This window comes from Capra hircus, chromosome 19 (genome assembly GCF_001704415.2).
Source record: "Capra hircus breed San Clemente chromosome 19, ASM170441v1, whole genome shotgun sequence".
Classification (NCBI taxonomy): Eukaryota; Metazoa; Chordata; class Mammalia; order Artiodactyla; family Bovidae; genus Capra; species Capra hircus.
In genome coordinates this window covers 26,745,728-26,767,370 of record NC_030826.1, presented here as the reverse complement: position 1 = coordinate 26,767,370, position 21,643 = coordinate 26,745,728, and the positions used below count along the sequence as shown (strand labels likewise).

The 21,643-nt window shown below is 56.2% G+C and overlaps 4 protein-coding genes and 1 non-coding gene across 9 annotated transcripts; 4 read left to right on the top strand and 1 right to left on the bottom strand.

The window, feature by feature from the left end:
• Positions 91 to 2,151, top strand: GABARAP (GABA type A receptor-associated protein). The gene is made up of 4 exons (XM_005693485.3): positions 91 to 339; positions 878 to 956; positions 1,095 to 1,213; positions 1,654 to 2,151. Exons 1-4 carry the CDS (start codon positions 250 to 252, stop codon positions 1,717 to 1,719), a joined length of 354 nt encoding a protein of 117 aa, XP_005693542.1. The 5' UTR covers positions 91 to 249; the 3' UTR covers positions 1,720 to 2,151.
• Positions 3,016 to 7,422, top strand: PHF23 (PHD finger protein 23). The gene is made up of 5 exons (XM_018064554.1): positions 3,016 to 3,275; positions 4,862 to 4,893; positions 5,063 to 5,155; positions 5,701 to 6,535; positions 6,636 to 7,422. Exons 1-5 carry the CDS (start codon positions 3,242 to 3,244, stop codon positions 6,848 to 6,850), a joined length of 1,209 nt encoding a protein of 402 aa, XP_017920043.1. The 5' UTR covers positions 3,016 to 3,241; the 3' UTR covers positions 6,851 to 7,422.
• On the top strand, positions 7,885 to 15,826 carry DVL2 (dishevelled segment polarity protein 2). Of its 4 annotated transcripts, none has more exons than XM_018064549.1 (15): positions 7,885 to 8,368; positions 10,535 to 10,604; positions 11,037 to 11,182; positions 11,313 to 11,422; positions 11,549 to 11,684; positions 11,772 to 11,862; positions 12,010 to 12,079; positions 12,169 to 12,308; positions 12,394 to 12,470; positions 13,090 to 13,157; positions 13,342 to 13,470; positions 13,586 to 13,717; positions 13,834 to 14,013; positions 14,437 to 14,655; positions 14,804 to 15,826. In XM_018064549.1, exons 1-15 carry the CDS (start codon positions 8,175 to 8,177, stop codon positions 15,250 to 15,252), a joined length of 2,211 nt encoding a protein of 736 aa, XP_017920038.1. In that variant the 5' UTR covers positions 7,885 to 8,174; the 3' UTR covers positions 15,253 to 15,826. The 4 variants fall into 4 exon arrangements, with proteins under 4 accessions (XP_017920038.1, XP_017920037.1, XP_017920040.1 ...); XM_018064548.1 differs by having other exon boundaries at positions 7,956 to 8,368; positions 11,769 to 11,862; XM_018064551.1 differs by having other exon boundaries at positions 7,998 to 8,368; positions 11,313 to 11,410.
• On the bottom strand, positions 15,899 to 21,199 carry ACADVL (acyl-CoA dehydrogenase, very long chain). 2 transcript variants are annotated; one of them, XM_005693483.3, is made up of 20 exons: positions 21,042 to 21,199; positions 20,892 to 20,967; positions 20,561 to 20,626; positions 20,399 to 20,471; positions 20,236 to 20,300; positions 20,011 to 20,145; positions 19,476 to 19,620; positions 19,095 to 19,224; positions 18,874 to 18,999; positions 18,349 to 18,547; positions 17,990 to 18,094; positions 17,474 to 17,560; positions 17,329 to 17,391; positions 17,135 to 17,236; positions 16,961 to 17,058; positions 16,810 to 16,882; positions 16,640 to 16,712; positions 16,472 to 16,544; positions 16,292 to 16,367; positions 15,899 to 16,207 (listed from the first exon to the last, which is right to left on the bottom strand). In XM_005693483.3, exons 1-20 carry the CDS (start codon positions 21,101 to 21,103, stop codon positions 16,067 to 16,069), a joined length of 1,968 nt encoding a protein of 655 aa, XP_005693540.1. In that variant the 5' UTR covers positions 21,104 to 21,199; the 3' UTR covers positions 15,899 to 16,066. The 2 variants fall into 2 exon arrangements, with proteins under 2 accessions (XP_005693540.1, XP_017920042.1); XM_018064553.1 differs by lacking the exons at positions 17,329 to 17,391; positions 17,474 to 17,560 and having other exon boundaries at positions 15,901 to 16,207; positions 21,042 to 21,198.
• Positions 17,854 to 17,947, top strand: MIR324 (microRNA 324). Its single transcript, NR_129700.1, has one exon. It is a non-coding gene; the product is annotated as a microRNA 324 (primary transcript).

The window sequence follows — 21,643 nt, the reverse complement described above, 5'->3', positions numbered from 1 at the left end:
CGGCGTGAGAGAGGAGGTCAGTAGGTGGTGCTACGCTACTGGCGTTAGGGCAGTTACGTCAGTGGCGTAACATAGCAGCCTGGGAGGCCCCTGTTGGCCGGGGGCGGGGTTGGTGAATAGGGAAGTGGCGCAAGTCCGGGGATCGCTCCGCTGAATCCGCCCGCGCGTCGCTGCCGTCGCCGCCGCCCCCCGTCCCGGCCCCCCCCGGGTTCCCTCAGCCCAGCCCGGTCCAGCCCGGTTCCCGGGAGGATGAAGTTCGTGTATAAAGAGGAGCATCCGTTCGAGAAGCGCCGCTCTGAGGGCGAAAAGATCCGAAAGAAATACCCGGACCGGGTCCCGGTGAGGACAGTAGCCAGGGCCGAGGGCGCGGGGCGCTGGCGCTGACGCCACAGCCTGGGCTTGAGTCCGGGACCCACAGCGCAGGCATCAGGCTGCCGGTTGTGGCGGCGTTGGGAACGAGCCCCAAACCGCTGTTTCTGGGACCGGAGGTGAAAGGAATGGGGTACCAATAGAGCTGAAAGTGAGAAGATGTAGACTCGAGAGACAGACCTTGGGGTTCCCTTGGGAGGCTGCGGGGCATTTGACAGTCTGAGCTTCACATAGGGTTTTTGAAATTGAAGCTCTGGTTGGCCCGAATAAGTCATCCTCGTCTGATTAACGTAATTGTTTTTATGACGCCGTATTCAGGGATCCTGGATGTTTAGGTGAATTAGAGTCAGTGGGGTCAGAATTCCTATTCAGGGCTGCGCCGCGTGTTAAGAGACAAAGAGAAATGAGTCTGGGGTACGTGTGGGTGCTAGGAATGTTGAGTTCTTGACAGGTGGAGCTGTGCGTCTGTGTACCTAGTGTCTGCTCATTTTTATCTTCTCTTTAACAGGTGATAGTAGAAAAGGCTCCTAAAGCTCGGATAGGAGATCTGGACAAAAAGAAATACCTGGTGCCTTCTGATCTTACAGGTGGGAACCTGACCCAGTACTCAGATTTGTTTCCTGGGGGTGGGAGTGCAGTCTCTGATGGAGGAGACTCCACATAGCAGGTGTTCTTTTGAGGGTATTTGTGATCTCTGACTTTTATCAAGCCTTGTATCTTGGCAGTTGGTCAGTTCTACTTCTTAATCCGGAAGCGAATTCATCTCCGAGCAGAGGATGCCTTGTTTTTCTTTGTCAACAACGTCATTCCGCCCACCAGTGCCACGATGGGTCAGCTGTACCAGGTATGGTGCCTGGGAAGTAGAGGAGGCTTTGGGGAGGAGTTGGAAGCGCTTGAGAGGCAGAAAGTTTGAAGTCAGCAGTTGTTGGACCAGCTGGCTTGCTTAGCTCTCAATTTTATATTCACCCTTAAGATTTCCGCATCGTTCTGGGTTAGGGATTTGGACAGGGCAGTGAACCAGAGTAACCGCTGTGGTCCAGACTCCCCTCCAGCCATTCCGTGTTCCAAGGCAGTAGAGAATAGTTTGAGATCTTATTGTCCAAGACTGTGGATAGGATAATACTGCCCAGCACTTACAGTCTGGAGCAAGTGAGAGGGAGAGTCAAAGCACTGGTGTTTGGGGTCTTCAAAAAGAATGGTTGTGGAAGAATATGTCCCAGTGGTGCGTGGTTCAAGTAACTAAAACGGATGCCTGAACGCTGTTGTTTTCTATCTTCATCCCAGGAACACCATGAAGAAGACTTCTTTCTATACATTGCCTACAGTGATGAAAGTGTCTACGGTCTGTGAAGCTGCTGCCCCTAAGGTGGGGGGTCCCATTCTACAAAGAGAGAGGTGGCCCCCCTTCCTTGACCTACTCCTCCTTGAGGTTCAAACACCACCTCCCTTCTTCAGGACCTGCACTTCCTAATGTTTGAGACTCTCCTACAGACCCTCTTAACATAAGGGTTAATGGGGGAGATGGCCTCTAATACCTCTCCTTTCTTTCTTCCCCTTTCTTTACCACCTTTCCCATTCTGCTTTAGATTTCTTGATTGTCAATCTCTGTCACATCTGGTGATTGTTTTGGTTTCTGTTCCCTTTCTAACTGCCCAAGGGGCTCAGAGCCCCAACAATCCTTTCTTTTCACTACCTTCTTTTTGGGGGGTAGATGGAAGGGACTGAAATTGTGGGGGAAGGTAGGAGGCACATCAATAAAGAGGAAACCACCACCAAGCTGAACTGGATTTTTTCTTTGTGTTGTTCCCCTACCCCTTTTGTTCTCTTCAAGTGGTGGGAAAAGAGTAGGTTAGAGGGAATAGTATATTTTGGTTTGTTCTGCTTATGTTGGGCTTTTCCTTGTGTATATAAAGAGTGTGCTTTTCCTATGATGGATGGAATACTGAATATCATTTCATGAAAGTTCAGTTTTATATACGTGTATATGGGTTGGGTCCTGAGGTTATTAAAGTTTTTTACAGTGGGTTCCTGTGGATAAAGTTTGAAAGCACCTTCTTCAGATAAAACATCCAACTGTGTCGTAACTTTTTGGATTAAGGAAGAGATTTTCGAGTATGGGAGCTAGTGAAAGAACTCCGTTCTCAGATGTATGTCGCTTTGCCGGCGTGAGGAGTGGAGTGGAATCCCGTGGAGTGGAATTCCAGTGGAGTGGAATCCAAGGGAGGGAGAAAACTGGGAGGAGGGAGCCATTATCACCAGGAGAACTTCATCTCCCAGCAGCCTTTCTCTGTCTGGCCGGAAGTGGGGTGGTCCCCACGGAGCTAGAAACCTGCAGAATTGAGGCAGTATGGTGGCCGAGAGTTCTTATCCCTTCTTCCCGTTCTTGGCGCCGCCTAGCCTACATATCCCAGGAGCCTGCGCGTACTCTTCCGCCCTCCCCTCTGCTCCCAATCTCCCCGCCACCCCTCGGGGGAGGAGAGCAGTTTAGTGCGCCTGCGCCAGTCCGTGGTTTGCTGGGAATTGAAGTTCCGGATGCTTATACAGGCCCCTTCTCGCTCACGGCGGACTGACTACAATCCCCTTGATGCATTGCGCGTTAGCACCCGCGAAGGGAGGGGGAGAGAGGAGGAGGGAGGGTGGAGAGGAGGAGGGAGCAGGCGGCCGGCGGCGCGGGGGGAGGGGGCCCGGTCCGGGAGTGCGGGAGGCTGTGGTAGAGGGAGGTGGCGGCAGCGGCTAGCGGACTCGAGTCACTACCGAGCCGAAACAGACACCTCTGTGGGGCGAGGCAGTAGGAGCACCGAGCACCGGAGGCGGCACCGGGATCCCCGGCTCAGGGGAGGGGGGCGCCGAACCGGGAGGAGGGTAGGGGGCGATGCTGGAAGCCATGGCGGAGCCCAGTCCCGAAGGTGAGCTCTCGACCGGCACAGGGCGCTGAGCCGGCGGGGGGCGGGCGAGGAATCTATTGGCAAACTTGGAGGTCGAGCCCCAGAGCCTAGCAGGGGAGAGCGGGGAGGGGGTCGGGGGCCTGCCCCTGAAGGTGGGAGAGTGACGAGTTAAGAGACCTTGGAGCAAAGAGGAGTGCGAGACTGGGCGGGGGGTAGTTGGAGATTAGACGCTGTGTGTGTGTAGAGGGGGTGGGGTGGGATGGGGGAGTGGGAGCTGGAAACAGAGCTTCGAGGGTTAGGGGCCGAAAGGGCCTCCGGCAGGTTGGGGCCCTAGAACTGAGAGGTTAGGGGAATCTGGGAGCCGGAGAGTTGTTGAGGAGAGAGGATGTAGGAGAGGATTGAGTGAGGAGCTCGGTAGTTCGCCGAGGTGGGGGAGTTTGTGGCGGTGGTGCTGGAGCTCCCGGTAGTTGCCGCCGGAGGTAGCCCGGTGATTGTTGGAGGGGTGGGCAGATAGTTGTGGGGAGAAGAGGGGGCCTGGGCATTGTCTGCGGTAGAGGGACTTATGCCGGTGGGTAGCTGTGGGGAGAGGGAGCTGGGGAGCGACGAGAGCAGGGTAGTTTTGGGGGCGGTGGGGCGAGGTGGGGGTTTAAGGCCGGCGAGTTGCGCCGGAGGGGGGTTTTGGTCGGCGAGGGTTAGAGCCTGGGAGTTGCGGAGGGTGAGGGGGGCAACGGCGGCGGCAGCTGGGGTTGCTGGGCGGGCAGAGTAGCTGGGGTGGGGGCTAGAGTTTAGGGGTCCGTAGTCTTAGTGACTTGGTGGCGAGTCCGGGGGCGGAGGGGGGGCCGCGGCCGAAGAGAGCTCGGAACTGGGCCCGGGGGCCCGGCGGGGAGCCCGAGGAGCTTGAGACGGGGAGGGGCCAAAGCCCCGGATGGGGGCGGAGGGACGCCGAAATTGTGGGGAGCGCGGCATGGGGGGGCAGGTGGGGCCGCGTCCGGGTGAGAGCTCTCTGGTCTGTCCCGGCCGCGAAGTGGCGTTGGATTTGTGAGCCCGTGTGTGTTTGGGGGTGGGGGGGGGGGTGAGGGGCGCGCCGGGCCTCGTGCTCGAGTAGAAGGGGCCGGAGGGCGGGGAGCGGTTTGGCGTGGTCATCCTGGACCCTGGGGGCCGGCGGGCGGTGTGTGCGGGCGCGGAGGGCCCGGGGCGGTAGAGCGCGGCGGGGTGGGAACTCGGAGCACTGAGCGCGTGTGAAGGACAGGGGCAGGCGGCAGCCCGGGCTCGGTCCAGGGAGCGGTATGGCGGGGTGGGGCGCGGAGAGAGCCGAGGAGCTCGGAGTCTAGAGAAACCGTGAGTTGGGGGGGGGGGCGGGGCGCCAGGCCTCTGGTTGGGGGGGAGGGGAGCGCTATAGCGAGGCCTGAGAGGGCGCCGCGCCCAGGCTCCGCCCCTCGCGGGGCGGAAGGGGGAGCAGGGGCGGGCCCAGCACCGCTGGGGGCTTGCTTGCCTGGCTGAAGGACCTGGGAGTGGAGGAGGTTCACTTGGGACCGCGAAGATTGAGAGGTGGGGTTTCACACCGACTCTTTCCTAGTGCCTTGACTCAGCTTTTATTGCTTTTACAGATCCACCTCCGACCCTTAAACCAGAGACTCAGGTGAGGGTTTCCCATTCCTTTGCAGCCCAATATTATTGCAGCCGCGCCCCCACCCCCACCCCCCGCCCGGGCCTCTCCTCTGTCCCTCCACCTTTTCCTGATTCCTCACTCTGGGGACTATGCCTTTGGAGATGCCCCTCTTAAACTCTGTATGATTTTCTTCTTTCAGCCACCAGAGAAACGTCGGAGGACAATTGAGGATTTCAACAAATTTTGCAGTTTTGTTTTGGCCTATGCAGGTTACATCCCTCCTAGCAAGGAGGTAGGGACAGAAGGACAACTGACTGGAGGGTGGTGTCCTAGGGCTGTAGAGGAGCTCTTGAGCTTATGAGACTTTGTTACTTTATATACAAAGCCTCAAAATTACATGTGAAAGACTTAGGAAATGGAAATTCTGGTGGGAGAACTAGTATCTGGGGTGGGAGTGGGATTAACAGATAGGTGGCTTGAGTGCAGTGAACGGTTTTGGGGTGTTCTTAATGGAAGGTCCTCTGGGATAAGTGTTAGGAAGCTGAAGATAGTAACAAATGAAGCACAGAAACAGCTGAAGAAATACTGCTCTGGTCTAGGTGACGCAGTGTTGTGAAGGCAGTGGGTGTTGGGGAGATGGTGAGAAATTGAGGGCAGAGGTAACATGGAAGTGTTCAAGAGGAGATGCTGAGGAGAATGGGGATGGTGATAAATTTTCTGAATATAGTGAGAGATTTGGTGGTTTTGGAAGGATATTTTCGTCTGTTAAGTTTGGTATGTACAGGAGCTGAGATAAGGCTGGGCCTCCTCTGACCCTGATCTTTTCTGTCCTTTAAGGAAAGTGACTGGCCAGCCTCTGGCTCCAGCTCTCCATTGCGAGGTGAGAGTGCGGCAGATAGCGACGGCTGGGACTCAGCCCCCTCAGATCTCAGAACCATCCAGACCTTTGTTAAGAAAGCAAAGTCATCCAAGAGAAGGGCGGCTCAAGCAGGTCCCACTCAGCCAGGACCCCCAAGGTCCACTTTCCCTCGTCTGCAGGCCCCTGACAGTGCCACTCTGCTGGAGAAGATGAAACTCAAGGACTCTCTCTTTGATCTAGATGGGCCCAAAATGGCATCTCCACTGTCCCCCACGTCCCTGACACATACCTCCCGACCCCCTGCTGCTCTCACCCCAGTGCCCCTTTCCCAGGGGGACCTCTCCCAGCCTCCTCGAAAGAAGGACCGAAAGAATCGAAAGTTGGGGCCAGGAGGGGGGACAGGCTTTGGGGTACTTCGGAGGCCCCGCCCAGCCCCTGGGGATGGGGAAAAGAGGTCTCGAATCAAGAAGAGCAAAAAGCGGAAGTTGAAAAAGGCAGAGCGAGGGGATAGACTCCCACCTCCTGGGCCTCCCCGGGCACCCCCCAGTGATACAGACTCTGAAGAGGAGGAGGAGGAAGAGGAGGAGGAGGAGGAGGAAGAGATGGCAGCGATGGTAGGAGGGGAAGCCCCAGCCCCTGTGCTACCAACACCTGAGGCTCCTAGACCCCCTGCCACAGTGCACCCCGAAGGAGCCCCTCCCACTGACAGTGAAAGCAAGGAGGTGGGCAGCACTGAAACAAGCCAAGATGGAGATGCCAGCTCCAGTGAAGGCGAGATGCGGGTCATGGATGAGGACATCATGGTAGAATCAGGTGAGAAATTTGGGGCTGCCCAGGGGCAACTGGGTTGATGGGTCTTGGGGTAGTGTGGATCCAAGAACTCAGAACACCAAACATACCTTCTTTTTTCCAGGTGATGATTCATGGGATCTGATCACGTGTTACTGCCGAAAGCCCTTTGCAGGCCGGCCCATGATTGAGTGCAGCCTGTGTGGGACGTGGATCCACCTCTCCTGTGCTAAGATTAAGAAGACCAATGTCCCTGACTTCTTTTATTGCCAGAAATGCAAGGAACTGCGGCCAGAGGCCCGGCGATTAGGGGGGCCTCCGAAATCTGGAGAACCTTGACACATGCCATCTCCAGGCTGGAACTTCAAATGGAAACGTGACTTGGGAACTGAGCCTCAGGGTCAACATGTTCCCTGAAGCTGGGATGTTGTCCCACTTCGAGGCAGAAATTCCCAGGGGAGACTGGTTTGGAAATGAGTGGTTTTCCTACCCTACCTTTCCTTCCCACCTTGTGGACTTGAACTTGGACCCATTGCAGTTGCGGGTGGGAGGCTCTCTGGGTCCCTAGACACTTAAACTGTCCGTGCCACTGCTCAGTTTCTGGGCCAGGATTAGAACTGGGATGGAGTGGGACAGTTGTCTATAAAACTCTAGTGTAAATATAGCACTCCCCTCCCTCATCTTTTCTTCTATCTCACTCCCCATTTATTCTACACCGGTTGTATTTTTAATTTAGGACTTCCCCTTTTGAGCGTGGCAGCTCAGAGGTGGAGTGCCAACCAGAGCTTGGCCAAGGGAGGAAGGAAAACAGAAAGGTGACGATTCCTCACCTCTTTTGTTTTTAATAATTCTGGCCAGCTGTTTGTACAGACAGCCTGCGTGTTGTAAATAAAGCAGAGTGGGCTCTTCTGTGTTTATAGCCCTCACTGACTGTGCTGGGGAGGGAGGCTTTGGAAAAGCTGGCTGGAGGTGGGGCTGAAACCCACCTCTACTGAAAATGATCTAACCGCCTTTCCCACCAATCCTATGACCTCAATTCAATTGGCTTTGCCTTGCCTCATCCCCAGTCAAGGACCATCCCCCTCCCCCAATTCCCACCCACACCTCCCACAAGCGTGCTCCAACGCATGAAAGTTGCTTGGAGCTCCCTGCAGGCATTGCTTGCTTGCCCCCTGAGGGCAAAGCCCAGCCTGGTCAGGGTAGTCGGAGGGCGCGGGTGCGGACACACAAGGAGGAGGAGCCGCAGAAGGTTGGGAGACCGTTGCTGAAAGCAGCAATCATGTGGCGGGGGTACTAGGCGGAGCCGAGAGGTCACGTGACCACGAGAGGATCACGTGGTGGAGGCGTTTCGAAAAGGGGTGGTCCGGTTCTGATCACGTGACGTGGGGAGAGGTGGGCGGGGCGCTTGGAGGGCACTCGCGAAAGCGGCGGCGGCGGCGGCGGCGGAGCCCGCGGCTTTGGGAAGCGCCCCACGGCCCGCCCCCCCCCCCCCCGCCTTTCGCCGCCGCCACCCCGCTGACCCCCGCCTTCCTCCCTTTCACACCTCTCTGGCGCTGTGTCGGTTCTGGTGCTCGTGCGTCGGTTCGCGGGACTGCGCAGGCGCGGCGGGGGCGAACAGCCCCTTTGGGTGGGCGGCGGAGCCCGGGAGCGCGCGGGCGAGACCATGGCGGGCAGCGGCGCGGGGGGCGGTGGTGTTGGGGAGACGAAGGTGATTTACCACCTGGATGAAGAAGAGACTCCCTACCTGGTGAAGATCCCCGTCCCCGCCGAGCGCATCACCCTCGGCGATTTCAAGAGCGTCTTGCAGCGGCCCGCGGGCGCCAAGTACTTTTTCAAGTCTATGGATCAGGATTTCGGGTGAGCGCGAGGCCTAGAACAGGATGGATGGGGGCTGTGCTTTTGTGGAGCGGGTGATATTGAGGGGCATCGGGCTACCTTGGGACATGCTGTGATTTTCTGGGCACTAGTGGAGCGGATTTTACTGTGCTGGTGTAGATTGGTTATCCCAGGACGGACAACGTTATGCTTGGATAGATTGAGGCGCACGGAGCTGTAGGAGGACAGACTGGGCACTGCTAAACCAGATTAGAGAAGATTAGGCTATACTAGAGTAGTACACTGATTTATTTTCGGGTGTTCTGGACAGCGATGAGGTAGGTTGATGTATCCTCTGGTAACTACATTGTGAGCAGTCCTGTGCCACACAGGTTGTGGAGGGATATTGGGAAACCTGCTGATGTCAACTGGGCTATACTGGGCCAATTTGGGATGTTCTCTCTGATACTAAGGCAGATAGGATTGTTTGGGGGATATTCTAGTCTGTACTAAGGCAGTGTGCTGTATTGGGCTGCTGTTATGGTCTACACTGGGTTCTGTTGATCTTTGTTTCTTTGGGGTTCTAGTTTTTTTGGGGATACTCAATATAGGGGTACACAGGGCTGACCGTGTCTATGTTAGTACAGACAGCTGTATTGGGATATTTTAGTCTATATTGGTGTAGACAGCTGCGTGAGGGGACATTCTAGCCTATACTAGAATAGTTTTGGGCTATCCTGGATAATTTGGGATAGTCTGGAACCTTAAATAATTCAGGGTAGCCCTTTTTGTGTTTTATACCTTTAGGACTGTATTGTTTGTCCTCAATCGCAGCTCTTGAAGGGAGGCTGGCTTAGGCTGGGATAGCTTGGATTCTGGGAAAGCTGAGCAGACTGGACTTTATCTAGAAAGACCTGGACGTTGGGATGGTGGTACTGTCTTGGCAGTTACCTTGTATTGAAATTCAAGATTCTTCTGTTCGTCAGCACTATGTAACCTGGGGCATTTAACTTTGTTCATTGATTTCATCTGTGAAACAGTTAACCAGAGTGAAATTCTTGGTACAAGTGCATGGTATGTATGTTCTTGGTAAATGGTCATTGTCTTTATTAGCATGGAGTCTACTTCTTGAACTAGGCTACAAGGATACAGGATAAAATCACCTGGCAGGTTGGACTGTGTTGAGATTGGATTATGCTGTGAAGAATACAAGTGTTAGGCTGAGACAGATTGGTAGTCGCTGGGCTGTGTCATCACGTTAATAATAGATGGGATTGAGTTGACATATATCCAGGGTCCTAGAATCATATTAGTCTAAAGGGTTAATTAGACAGGAGGTCCTAATTTTGGGGGTGAATGTGTGTGAGAGCGTTCAGGGCAGAATGTCTCCTGATCAGTATGTTTATCAGTTTAGCCAACAGGTGTTTGTTAGTGCTTAGGCAGCATCAGTACTTTGCTGTGTGGTCAGGGACTTGGGGTTGAACTTGGTGTTGAACAAAATTAGCACTGATGATTCCGTGTGGTGCTTGAAAAGAAGGAGCAAGTTCGGTCCATTGAAGGAACCCATGGGTGAGATCGCCCTCAGGGCTGGGCTTTGGGGTCTGTCAGGAGGAGCAAATTGCTTAATGCAGAGTTTCTGCCAGGTGAAGCACAGAGGAACGGGGATCTGGACTCCACCACTCCTTAGGAGCTCAGTCTACTAAGTACCATTCTTTGATCTAATGGGTGTTGTTACTAGATGACAGTACATTTGAACATCCATCTGAAAGTGAGTTAGAGAAAACTAAGGAAAGCATAAGATTAGAGACATAGACGAGGAGCACAAAGTCTTTGTGGGGCAGTTGTGTGTGGAATGGGGTGGCTGCCTGTGAGGCTTCTAAGGTTAGATATTGGGGGCAGCTAGGGCAGCCTTAGGGGGAGGCCTTTGAAATTGTGCTGAGAGGTTTCAATCAGACTCTTGGAAAGCTCTGGAACAACGCTGAGCCCAAGGATGAACTGGGGAGAGAAGGAGAAATAAGGAAAGGGAATTCAGTTTGGTGATTTTTTGGGTGTAAGAGTGAAGTGTCTCAACGTCAGAGAAGAGGATTTGCCATGGTGGGAGGAAATCAACGTCCTTGAGCTGGATGAAGATTGGAAGAAACTTCAAATGCAGGTGGGAGTGGGGAAAGCCGTTCCAGTTTCACTGACCTTTATTTTCTCTCTTGGCAGGGTGGTGAAGGAAGAGATTTCAGATGACAATGCTCGCCTTCCCTGCTTCAATGGAAGGGTAGTATCCTGGGTAAGCGGCCTGGCTTTGAAGACCAGTCCCTTTGGCACTCCCCAGCTCCTCCAAGCCTCAGCCTGTGCCCATCCATCTCAGCTGCTGGAATCTGTGACTGTTTGCTTCCTTACCTGTTTGTTTTTTTGTGTTTGGCCATGCACCATGTGGCTTTCCCAACTGGGGATTGAACCCGGCCTTGAGAGTGAAAGCTCCAAGTCCTAACCACTGGACAGTTGGGATGTTTTTCCTCCTTAGCTCTTTGGAGAGCCAGCCAGTTGGAGCCTCTCAGTGTTCTCTTTCTGGAGCCTCTAACACTTGCTGCTGCTTTTTTTCTGTGTGCTTTTCTCCAGGTTCTCTCAGGCCCTGTTGCCTTTTCTAGTTCTTTCTCTTACTCCTACCTCATAGGCCTTCACTTCCCTGTTGAGCTGTGTTTTTTTGGTACCCTTCTAGCTAGTGTCATCAGATAACCCGCAACCTGAGATGGCTCCCCCAGCCCACGAGCCTCGGACAGACCTTGCTCCTCCACCCCCACCTCTGCCCCCTCTGCCCCCAGAGAGGACCAGTGGCATTGGGGACTCCAGGCCTCCATCTTTCCAGTGAGTCCTTGGGATTCTTGCATCCAGGGGAGGGAGATGAGGAGGGAATCCAAGCCCCCTGGGAGGGGAAGCCGAGGGTTTGGGGCCCTGTCCCACTGATGGAGGTCGGGAACCCTCTCTGCCCATCTAGCCCTAACGTGTCCAGCAGCCGGGAAAACCTGGAGCCCGAGACAGAAACAGAGTCAGTGGTGTCTCTGAGGCGGGAGCGGCCTCGCAGGCGAGACAGCAGTGAGCATGGCGGTGAGGGGAACCGGGCCTGGAGGCCAGCTAGAGCGGGAGCTGGGGAGGGGTGGCTCCCACAGAACAGAAGCATCTAGGCCAGATGCGGTGAGGAGCCTGATTCCTGAGGTGCCTCTTCCTCTTCAGCGGGGGGCCACAGGCCCAGCGGCCCCTCCAGGCTGGAGCGCCACCTGGCGGGGTACGAGAGCTCCTCCACCCTCATGACCAGTGAGCTGGAGAGCACCAGCCTAGGGGACTCAGATGAGGACGACACCATGAGCAGGTGAGGCTCCTCGGACCTCCCCAGGGCACTAGCCCCCCTTCCCGTCCTTTCCTTTGGCCCCATGACTACTGCCCGACCTCCCAGCAGGTTCAGCAGCTCCACAGAGCAGAGCAGCGCCTCCCGCCTCCTCAAGCGCCACCGGCGGCGAAGGAAACAGCGGCCACCCCGCCTGGAGAGGGTGAGGGGCTTCTTGTGGGTCAGCTGGACCTCCCTTGGGGAAGTTGGGGGTTCGGGCCTTGGCCTAGACGGTCCGAGGTCCGGGAATCCCGTGGCTTGTCCCAGGGTGTTAGAGGCAGTCTCGCTCCTTCCCCTTTGCCCACCACAGGCCTCGTCCTTCAGCAGCGTCACTGATTCCACCATGTCTCTCAACATCATCACAGTCACGCTCAACATGGGTATGGAGGGGCTGGGAGGATCTGGTCTCTAGGGTCCCTGGGGGGCATGCAGTTGGCGCTTCCCCTTATCACCTGGCTTCCCTCTACAGAAAAGTACAACTTCCTGGGCATCTCTATTGTGGGCCAGAGCAATGAGAGGGGAGACGGTGGCATCTACATTGGCTCCATCATGAAGGGTGGGGCTGTGGCGGCTGATGGGCGCATCGAACCCGGGGACATGCTTTTGCAGGTGAGCTGGAACAGGGCCACGCACTGACTTGGCCAGCGCTCTCAGCCCGTCCCTCTCGCCTTTGACCCATGGTCCCTCCTGCCAGGTGAACGACATGAACTTTGAGAACATGAGCAACGATGATGCGGTGCGGGTGCTAAGGGACATCGTGCACAAGCCAGGGTGAGCCTGTGCGCTGGTCCAAGTCCTCAGTCCTCTTTCTTTGCCTTATCACTTTTTTTTTTGGTTTTGTCATAATACAGAGTGGGGAAACATAATATAGAGCTGGTCAAAAAGTTCAGAAAACTAAAATGTGTGATGTCATGAGTCTGGGGTGAACAGGTGGCCATGTTCCCACCGCTTAGGTCATGACCTAGAAGCTTGCTGATCCACACAGGATCCCCCCAGTGTCCCCTCCTGGCCCCTTGCGTCTCATTCTCCCAGAGGCAACCAGGCTCTTGATTTTTTGGTCGTCACCACAGCAGTGTGCTTGGTCCTCATTTGACTGGCCATACACATGTCTTTGAACAACACACTTTAGTTTTACCTGTTGTGGGACTTTCTCTGAGTGGGGTCGTGCAGTGTCTTCTCTCTTAAATTACTCAGCAGTATGTTCTTAAAGAGTGACCTGTGTTAGTCACCCTTGTTGTGGAGCCTTTCACCATCATTTTCTCAGGCCCAGTCATGCCTTTGGTCTCTCCTCTTTCCTTCTTTCTGTCCTTCACCCATTCTCATTCCAGGCCTCCCCTCTCCTCAGGCCTCTGCCCTTACCCCCACTTGACTGACCTTCTCTTCCCCACAGCCCCATTGTGCTGACGGTGGCCAAGTGCTGGGATCCCTCTCCCCAGGCCTACTTCACTCTCCCCCGAAGTGAGTGATGCTTAGGGGTCCTGCAGCTAGGAGGACGGGGCAGGAGTGGGTACTCCTGGCCTCCACGCTACAGGGAGTGGCACGATAGGGGGGCACGGCGGAGCTGGAACAGGAGTCTGAGGAGGGACGGGGGTGGCTCTCTGTGGTTGAGAGGTGACCATCCTGGTGGCCTTTGCTGTTGCAGATGAGCCCATCCAGCCGATCGACCCTGCTGCCTGGGTCTCACACTCTGCTGCACTGACTGGCACCTTCCCAGCTTATCCAGGCTCCTCGTCCATGAGTACCATCACCTCTGGATCCTCTCTTCCTGATGGTGAGCCCGCCGGCCCATCTCATCCTCGCTCCCTGGAAGGCCACCTGCTGTGGTGTGACTCCACTGCTCCATGGGCCTTGGTCCTAACTCTGACTCCCTGATTGTCCTCCATCAGGCTGTGAGGGCCGGGGCCTGTCTATCCACACAGACATGGCGTCTGTGACCAAGGCCATGGCCGCTCCAGAATCAGGACTGGAAGTTCGGGACCGCATGTGGCTCAAGATCACCATCCCTAACGCCTTCCTGGGTGTGGCTGGGCTCTGGGCAAGTGGTGGGGGAGGAAGAGGAGGAGGCCAAAACTGGGAAAGGGGGTGAAAGCTAGAGAGAAGAACTTGAGGCCTTTCTCTGTCTTCCGCAATCCAGGCTCGGATGTGGTGGACTGGCTGTACCATCACGTGGAGGGCTTTCCCGAGCGGCGTGAGGCCCGGAAGTACGCCAGTGGGCTCCTCAAGGCGGGCCTCATCCGGCACACTGTGAACAAGATCACCTTCTCTGAGCAGTGCTATTACGTGTTTGGAGACCTCAGTGGTGGCTGTGAGAGCTGTGAGTGCCCCTGTCCTGGCCCAGCTAGAGTGGCCCTGGTGGCCTTGTCCTTCGTCTCCAGCCCGAGGCCTAGCCCAGAAACCCAACCGGGGCTGCTGTGCACGCTGAGCAGCAAGCGTCCTTCACTGGCCCCTGAACTGGCTGATGATGGGCGTGGGGGTTGACATACACCCCTGTCGTGCTGGATGAGCTGTGCGCAGGTTCAGGGTTGTGTCTGCTGGGGAGGGGAGACGGGGTCTAAGGGTGGCTCTCGCCACGTTCCTGCCCTGACGGCTGTGGCAGGTGGGACATTCCTTATCAGAGGCCCTCCCATTAACCCCTGCCACAGATGCTTGTGGGGAAACCGTTCCCGGTTCCTCATTTGATGTCTTGGCATCCTGGCTTCTCAGCGCAATGATCCTTGATCTCTTCTCTGCCTTCCAGACCTAGTCAACCTGTCTCTTAATGATAATGATGGCTCCAGTGGCGCTTCGGACCAGGATACTTTGGCTCCTCTGCCTGGAGCCACCCCCTGGCCCCTACTGCCCACTTTCTCATACCAGTACCCAGCCCCACACCCATACAGTCCTCAGCCCCCACCCTACCATGAGCTCTCGTCCTACACCTACGGCGGAGGCAGTGCCAGCAGCCAGCACAGTGAGGGTAAGTTGCCGACAAATCCCCACATAGCTGGGTCTGGATGTGGGGGCCAAGACAAAGCCAAGGAGCAGAGGCTGGCTGGAGCAGGGACTGGGGAGGCTGAAGAACCTGGTCTGTGGCTCAGTTGCTCCTATCCCCTCTCTCCCCACAGGGAGCCGGAGCAGTGGGTCGACACGAAGCGATGGGGGGGCGGGGCGCACGGGGAGGCCTGAGGATCGGGCCCCTGAGTCCAAGTCCGGCAGTGGCAGTGAGTCTGAGCCTTCCAGCCGGGGCGGCAGCCTTCGGCGGGGTGGGGAACCTGGTGGGACTGGTGATGGGGGCCCTCCCCCATCCAGGGGCTCATCAGGGGGTGCTCCCAATCTCCGAGCCCACCCAGGGCTGCATCCCTATGGCCCACCTCCTGGTATGGCCCTCCCTTATAACCCCATGATGGTGGTCATGATGCCGCCACCCCCACCCCCTGTCCCTCCAGCAGTGCAGCCTCCAGGGGCCCCTCCAGTCCGAGACCTGGGCTCTGTGCCCCCAGAGTTGACCGCCAGCCGCCAAAGCTTCCACATGGCCATGGGCAACCCCAGTGAGTTCTTTGTGGATGTCATGTAGAGCCCATGGTGGGGCCACGTTGGATCGGCTGTCAGTGTTTGGTGCTCCTGTCCTGTGATTGGATGTCTTGTCAATCATGTGCTCATCACTCCTCTGGTGCTTGGACTCAGCCTGTCATGTGGGCTGCTGTCTGCTGTGAGGTTGTTGCCACTGTGACTTTCCAGCAGTGCCTGGTTCCTCCCCTTTTCTTTGGGGTTCAACAAGGGACCTTTGGTTATTTTTAGCTTTATTGTTTTTTATAAGCCTTTTGGGGGGTTAAAATAGATTTTCTTACATTTTGGGGACTATTTTTTTAGTAGATAATTTTTCTTTTATATGAAGAATCCTTGTCTCCTGGGCCCCCTCCTTCTAACCCCTAAATGTGACCTCCTTATCCATTCGCCCAGTCAGCTCTGTCCTGAGCAGGGTGGGAGGGTAGTCATTGGTACCCTGGGACGTGGAAGGGGGTTGGTTCCCCTAGACAGCCGTCAAAGGAAGCTGGGGTAGTTGGTATTGGGGGCCGTGTAGCTGCTCTGTTACTCTATTTATTTTAGTCACCTGTATAAACACTAAATAAAGCAATAGGGGCAAACTCCCTGCGCCTCTGGCTCCTTTCTTTGGGAGGGAGGCAGGCAGCAAGGGAAAGGACAGAGATACAGTTGCAGAGTGTGACTTGTTGGAAACTTTATTTGTGAGGCAGTAAGTGCTCCCTCTGAGAGCAGGCACAGTCATGGGCTGGGGCCCCCTTCAAGGTAGAACCAGGATGGGCAGGAAAGGGGTCTGGGCTTTGGCTTGAGAAAAGGCACATTTTGGGCTAGGCTGTAATTGAGAGTACTCAGAAACCAAGGGGATTGCTGGTGACCACGCCGCCCCGCTCCACCAGGGCCTTGGAGATGCTTTTGAAGTTACGGAAGAGCTCCTGCTGCTGGGGGTCAGACTGCAGAGCAGCCATGTTCTCTCGGATCCGGGCTGCAGCCTGGGGAGGGAGGGGGAAGGAGGGGGTTCAGAACTGTCCCTTGATCCCCTCCAGCCCCCTGTACTTAGTAACTCTGGATCTCACCTCGATACACCAGCTGTCACAGAGCATTTTCTCATGCTGGGCTGTGGGGTGGCCTTCACTCAGGGATCTTGAGGCCCTAATGGGAAGCAGGAGAAAAACACATCTGGGCTGTGACCCTCGCCCAGGGACCTCCCCCCACCACCACCACTGCGACTCAGGTCTCCCCTACTGCCTCCTCACCTGGACAGAACCACCACCATGGCGTAGAGGTCAATGGCACTGTCTGCCAGACGCTGCAGCAGAAACTGTTCATCTGCCAGGTAGATAGGTTGGCAGAGGGGGGCAGTGAGTGGGTTAGGGGGAGGGAGAAGGAAAGGGGGGGGTGGGAATGAGGTCGTGCTCACTCACTGATGATATCCTTCTTGTGCTTTATCAGCTTGGCCTCCACCACGGTGGCAAACTGCTCCAGAGCCCGCACTGCCTGAGGAGATGGGATGGTGCCCGGGGTGAGATGAGGCCCGGTTCTGGCCCCTCAGCTTCTGATGCAGGCTGCCCCTCCACCTTGACTGCTTACGTACCAGCTCACCACTCCGACTCAGTTCCTGGTGGACGATGCCGCTGAGACTCAGGCCACTGCCCAGCCCTGCCCGCCTTAAGAGGAAGCCAGAGGGTGACTGGTTAGTTGCCATGCACCGCCCCGCCCCACCACACCCTGGTTTTTAAGCTTACCGCCTCAGCTGTTTGCCTGCCTCTCCTAGCAGGAGGCCGGCATTCCCAAAAGGGTTCTTTAGAGCATTGCCAAGCCCAGAGAGTTCCTTTCCTTTGTCCTGTGGGGGAGGAGAGCCCCATAGTCAGGACTCACCGTCCTCCCTACCAACTCCCCCTGATTCTCCTCCCTCTTACCATGCAGCCCTGCAGAGCCACAAACAGGCGGAGAATGTCATTTGTCCCCTCAAAGATCCGGAAGATGCGAAGATCTCGGAGCACACGCTCTACCCCAGGCTCCTACCGCAGGAGAAGACAGATCATGCGTCCCCGCTGGGATGCGCCTGCCTCCTCCTGGCCCTGCAGCCACCCCGGCAGAGAAGCGTCTGTACCTTCATGAAGCCCATGCCCCCCATGATTTGGATGCACTCATCTGTCACTTTCCAGGCTGCCTCCTAGGAACAGAAACACCCCAGATTGCTTTTGGAGCCAGGCTCCCAAACCTGGCTCTCCCTGCCCACAGGCCTGGGACCTCACCGAGCCAAAGATTTTGCTGATGGCGGCCTCTATCTGGAAGTCCGTGGATCCCTGGTCCATGTTGGCACTCACCATGTATGCCATGGACTGAGGTTGGGACATAGGAAGTGAAATGGAAAAAAGCTGCATCAGACTTGATCTGGTCACCCAGATCTTACAAGACCAGGTCTGCCTTGGCCTTTGGCCCTTCCCTTCACCTTCCAATGCCATGGCTTAGGCACGTCCAAGCATTTGGTCCCCCGGTCAGTTCATCAGGGGCTTGCAGGCATTTGACTTCTTGGAACGGATGAAGTGATGAGGGCGGGGTGGGATAGACTGCACTTCAGGGACCTCTGGAAGCACCTCGGTGGAACAGCATGGCTCTCCCCATCCTGCGGAAGCTGAACTGGCTATGCCTCCCCGCATCCCCTAGGGCATTGGTGTAAAGCTGGAGACCCACTGCCCCAGGTGCTGCTGGGGGTTGTAGTCTGACCCAGCTGAGAAGAAGGGCTCTGGGGACGAGGGGGCGGCCCTCACCTCAGTCACATACTGCAGCATAGCCATCCGGGCCAGCTTCTCCTGGATCAGCCCAAAGTTGTGAATTTTCTCTCCAAACTGGGTACGGTTAGCAGCATGATCCACCTGGAAGAGGACACATGTGTCCCACTATGGTTCTCTAGTCTCCTCTTTCTGGGAGGGGGGCTGGGCTGCACTGGGAGGGATGGGCTTTGGCTACAGTCAAGAGTCAGTCCAGGATGGATGGAGACTAAGTGATCTGCTGGTGGGGAGGGGTCTCTTGTGGAGGGAGGGCCTGCAGGGGACAGGGACACATGGAAAGGGAGACAGTATGACTTAGGCTTAGATTCAGGCTGGCCTGGGACAGGCAGGGTACTCACCGCCTTAGCAATGATGCCTTTCATGGTGCCTGCCAGGGCTGCAGCCATGCCAAACCTTCCATTGTTGAGAATATGCATGGCGACCTTGAAGCCGCCCCCCACCTCCCCCAGTACGTTCTCTGCTGGCACCCGTACTCCGTCAAAGTACACCTCTGCTGTGTTTGAGGCTTTGATGCCCATCTTCTTCTCAGGGGGCCCACTGTGACAGGATGGAGAAATTGCCATTGGGGTGGGGGGAATTAGTCCCTCATTCCTTATGAGCCAGCCCGAAAGAGGTACAGGCAGCATTCCCCTGCATACCCAGAGGGCTGAGGCCTGGCTTTATCCTGCTGCTGTGCTCTGGGCTCAATGGTTGGTGGAGCCAAACTTGAAATCAGTTTCCTACATGCTAGGCCCAGAGGGAACATGCTATCCAGATGCTCTGGGTTTTGCACACATCCCCAGGGTGACCTATGGCAGCCATCTGCCCTGGAACTCGGTACCACCACTTCCCTGGCTCCCCCTCTTCCACCCCAGCCCACTCACTGGGTGATGCCGCCAAAGCTTCTCTCCACCACAAAAGCTGTGATCTTCTCCTTCACAGCGCCCGTGGCTGTGTCTGTAACTGGTGTCTTGGCAAAGACCGTAAAGATGTCTGCCAGGCCCCCGTTACTGTGGAAAAGCGAGAGGCGGTCAGGGCATGGAGGATGGAGCAGTGGGGCCTGGATTGGGCAGAAGGTGGAGAGGAGAGAGAAATGGAAGAGTGCCTGATCCAAATCTTGCTTCCGTTGAGGGTATAGTATTTTCCACAGGGGCTGGGCACAGCTGAGGATCGGATGGACGCTGCATCTGATCCACTGGAGGGCTCCGTTAGACAGAAAGCAGCTATAGTCTCCCCTGTTAGAGAGAGTGCTCCTTTACCCTGGGTTCCGATGGGCACAGAAGGCACTTTGGTGCCACCACCCACCCCTGGAGCACAACCATCCCCCTTTAAGGCCTCTGGCAATATTCAGTGAATTCTGAATGTCTTTTCCCAGAATCTCCCCGACCCCCCTACCCTAGCCAAAACACCCAGCTATGCAGTGATCTAAGTACAGCCGGCCTAATCTGCCAAGCCCCGATCTCTGGCTCTTCTAGGGCTGCCTCACCAGATGCCAGTTTGGGGAGGTATTTTTCTTTCTGGGCCTTTGTGCCGAAGAGCAGGATGCCTTTGAAACCGATGCTCTGATGGGCCCCCAGGACGATGCCCACACCAAGGTCATACATGCCCACGATCTCCACCAATCGGGCATACTGGAGGGGAAACAGGCATTAGGGGCTGTAATTGGCTAAATGGGGACCCGGTCTTAACAGGGAAGTATGGGCAGCAGGAAAGAACCCAACTTGGGTGTCCCTGCAAAGTGAGTAGACAGAGTAAGTGGGCCAATGGCAGAGGACACTGGCGGGTCTGTTCTAGGTCTTGGTGGGAGGCAAGTACCCTACCATATCCTCAGACAATCCCCACATTCGAGATCCATTAGGACTTGGGAACCTGGCTGAGGTCCATGACCCTTGGGAACTGCAAGTAGTTTCGTGTTAAGAAACATCCCACAGGCCCCCAGGGCAGCTCATGGCAGAGACCTTTGCCCCAGGGGCAAGAAAGTAGAAGACGGATGCATGAGTTGACTGTGGGGACTCCCTCACCTGGGTGTTGCAGAGGCCCACGCCACCCAGTTCATTGGGTACTTGCAGGCCAAAGGCCCCCAACTCCTTGAGACCTTGCATGGTGGTCTCCTCCACTCTTTCCAGCATGTCATTCTTGGCAGCATCGTTCACCTCCTAGGGAAGGCACAGGATCTCACCTCCAGGCTCCTTAACCTCTCTCCATTGGGAACCACGCCCTCTATTCCTCAGGCTGGCATTGCTCACCTCAAAGAATCGGGTCACGGGCCCCACTAGCTCTTTGAGAAACTGTGTTTGGTCCTCGTTGAGCACTGCGGTGGTGGGAGTGGTGAGAAGGCAGGGCAGGTCAGGCCAGACGGTCAGGGGAAGCTGCCCATCCCCGCCCGGCTCTGCCTACTCCTTTCCTTACCAGACGGGTATGGAAACACCTGATCGGTGGTGAGCTGGCCCTTGAACATCCCCACAGCAAAGGACTTAGATACCTGCGCAGGGAGAAGGAAAGGGGTGTCAGGGGACAGTGTGGGGTGGGTCTGCCCCAGGTTGAGATCCTCCACAGCTTGGAGCCACGTACCGAGTTGGCCCGTTTTTCCCTGGTGGAAGCCTCAGAAGGCTGGGAATCAGACTGGTCCACAGCCGCCTGGGGAAAGGGATGGTTAAGGAGGCCGGGGAAAGGAATTCCGAAGTGCCAAAAAGAGCAAAGCGGAAGAGGGGAGGGCGCATCAGACACCTTTCCCCTAGTTTAATCCTCAGGGCACCCTGGTTTGCCCTTTCCCCTACTTTGGGCGCCAGGCGACTGGCAGGTGACTAGGAGGGACCAAGAGGGAGACCCCTGCCGGCGGCGGGGAGGTGGGAGCCGAAGCGGACTCCGGCTCTCACATCCCTTAAAGGTCGCTGTCACTTACCTGGGCGACCCCACTGGCATAGGGTCGTCGGGCAGGGCCGGGCCGGGGCTGCCCCAAGAGCGCACTGGACCACGAGCTGTGGGGAGTAGGTGTTCAGTCCTGGCTCAGTGCCTGGGCTTCCTGTCCCCCTCCCCTCTGTCACACACATACCTTCCGCCCCGCAGCCTCAGCAGCTGCCGCCCCATGCTCGGAGCCATTCTCGCTGCCCTCATCTCTGAACCGCTTCGGTCTCCGGCGCCCTAAAGGCTGACCTAGAGTTGTCGCACACCTGCCAAAGTCTAGTTTCCCGTTCCTGACTCATCCTCCACAATGCATCGGGTCACGGCGGGCGGGGCTTCCGGCCACCGGAGCATGCTGGGAGTTGTAGTTCCGGAGCGCCACATAGCCCCTGCAATCTGGTTGACCTAGGGTCATCTCCAAACGAATGTTGTCTTCCCCCAAACAGCTTCATCCGAACTAGATGAACTAGTTTGTACGAACTAGAGCATAGCCAGCAGAAGGAGTGATGAGATAGGCTGAGACGGAAGAGGGAGGAACTTAGGCATCTGCCCCCAGAGGGGTGGAGGGTAGACTGAAGGGAGGACTTCCCAGCTGGAGTTAAAAGGGAGAGATGGAAAGAGAGAAGTGTAAGAAAGATACGAGAGGCAGGGGAATGGAAAGAGGACTCTGAGGTCCTGCTCAAATCCGTCTCCGCCAACACAAAAGGGAGGGAAATAAAGGAGTGGGTGACTCCAGGTGGGTGTGAATTGCCC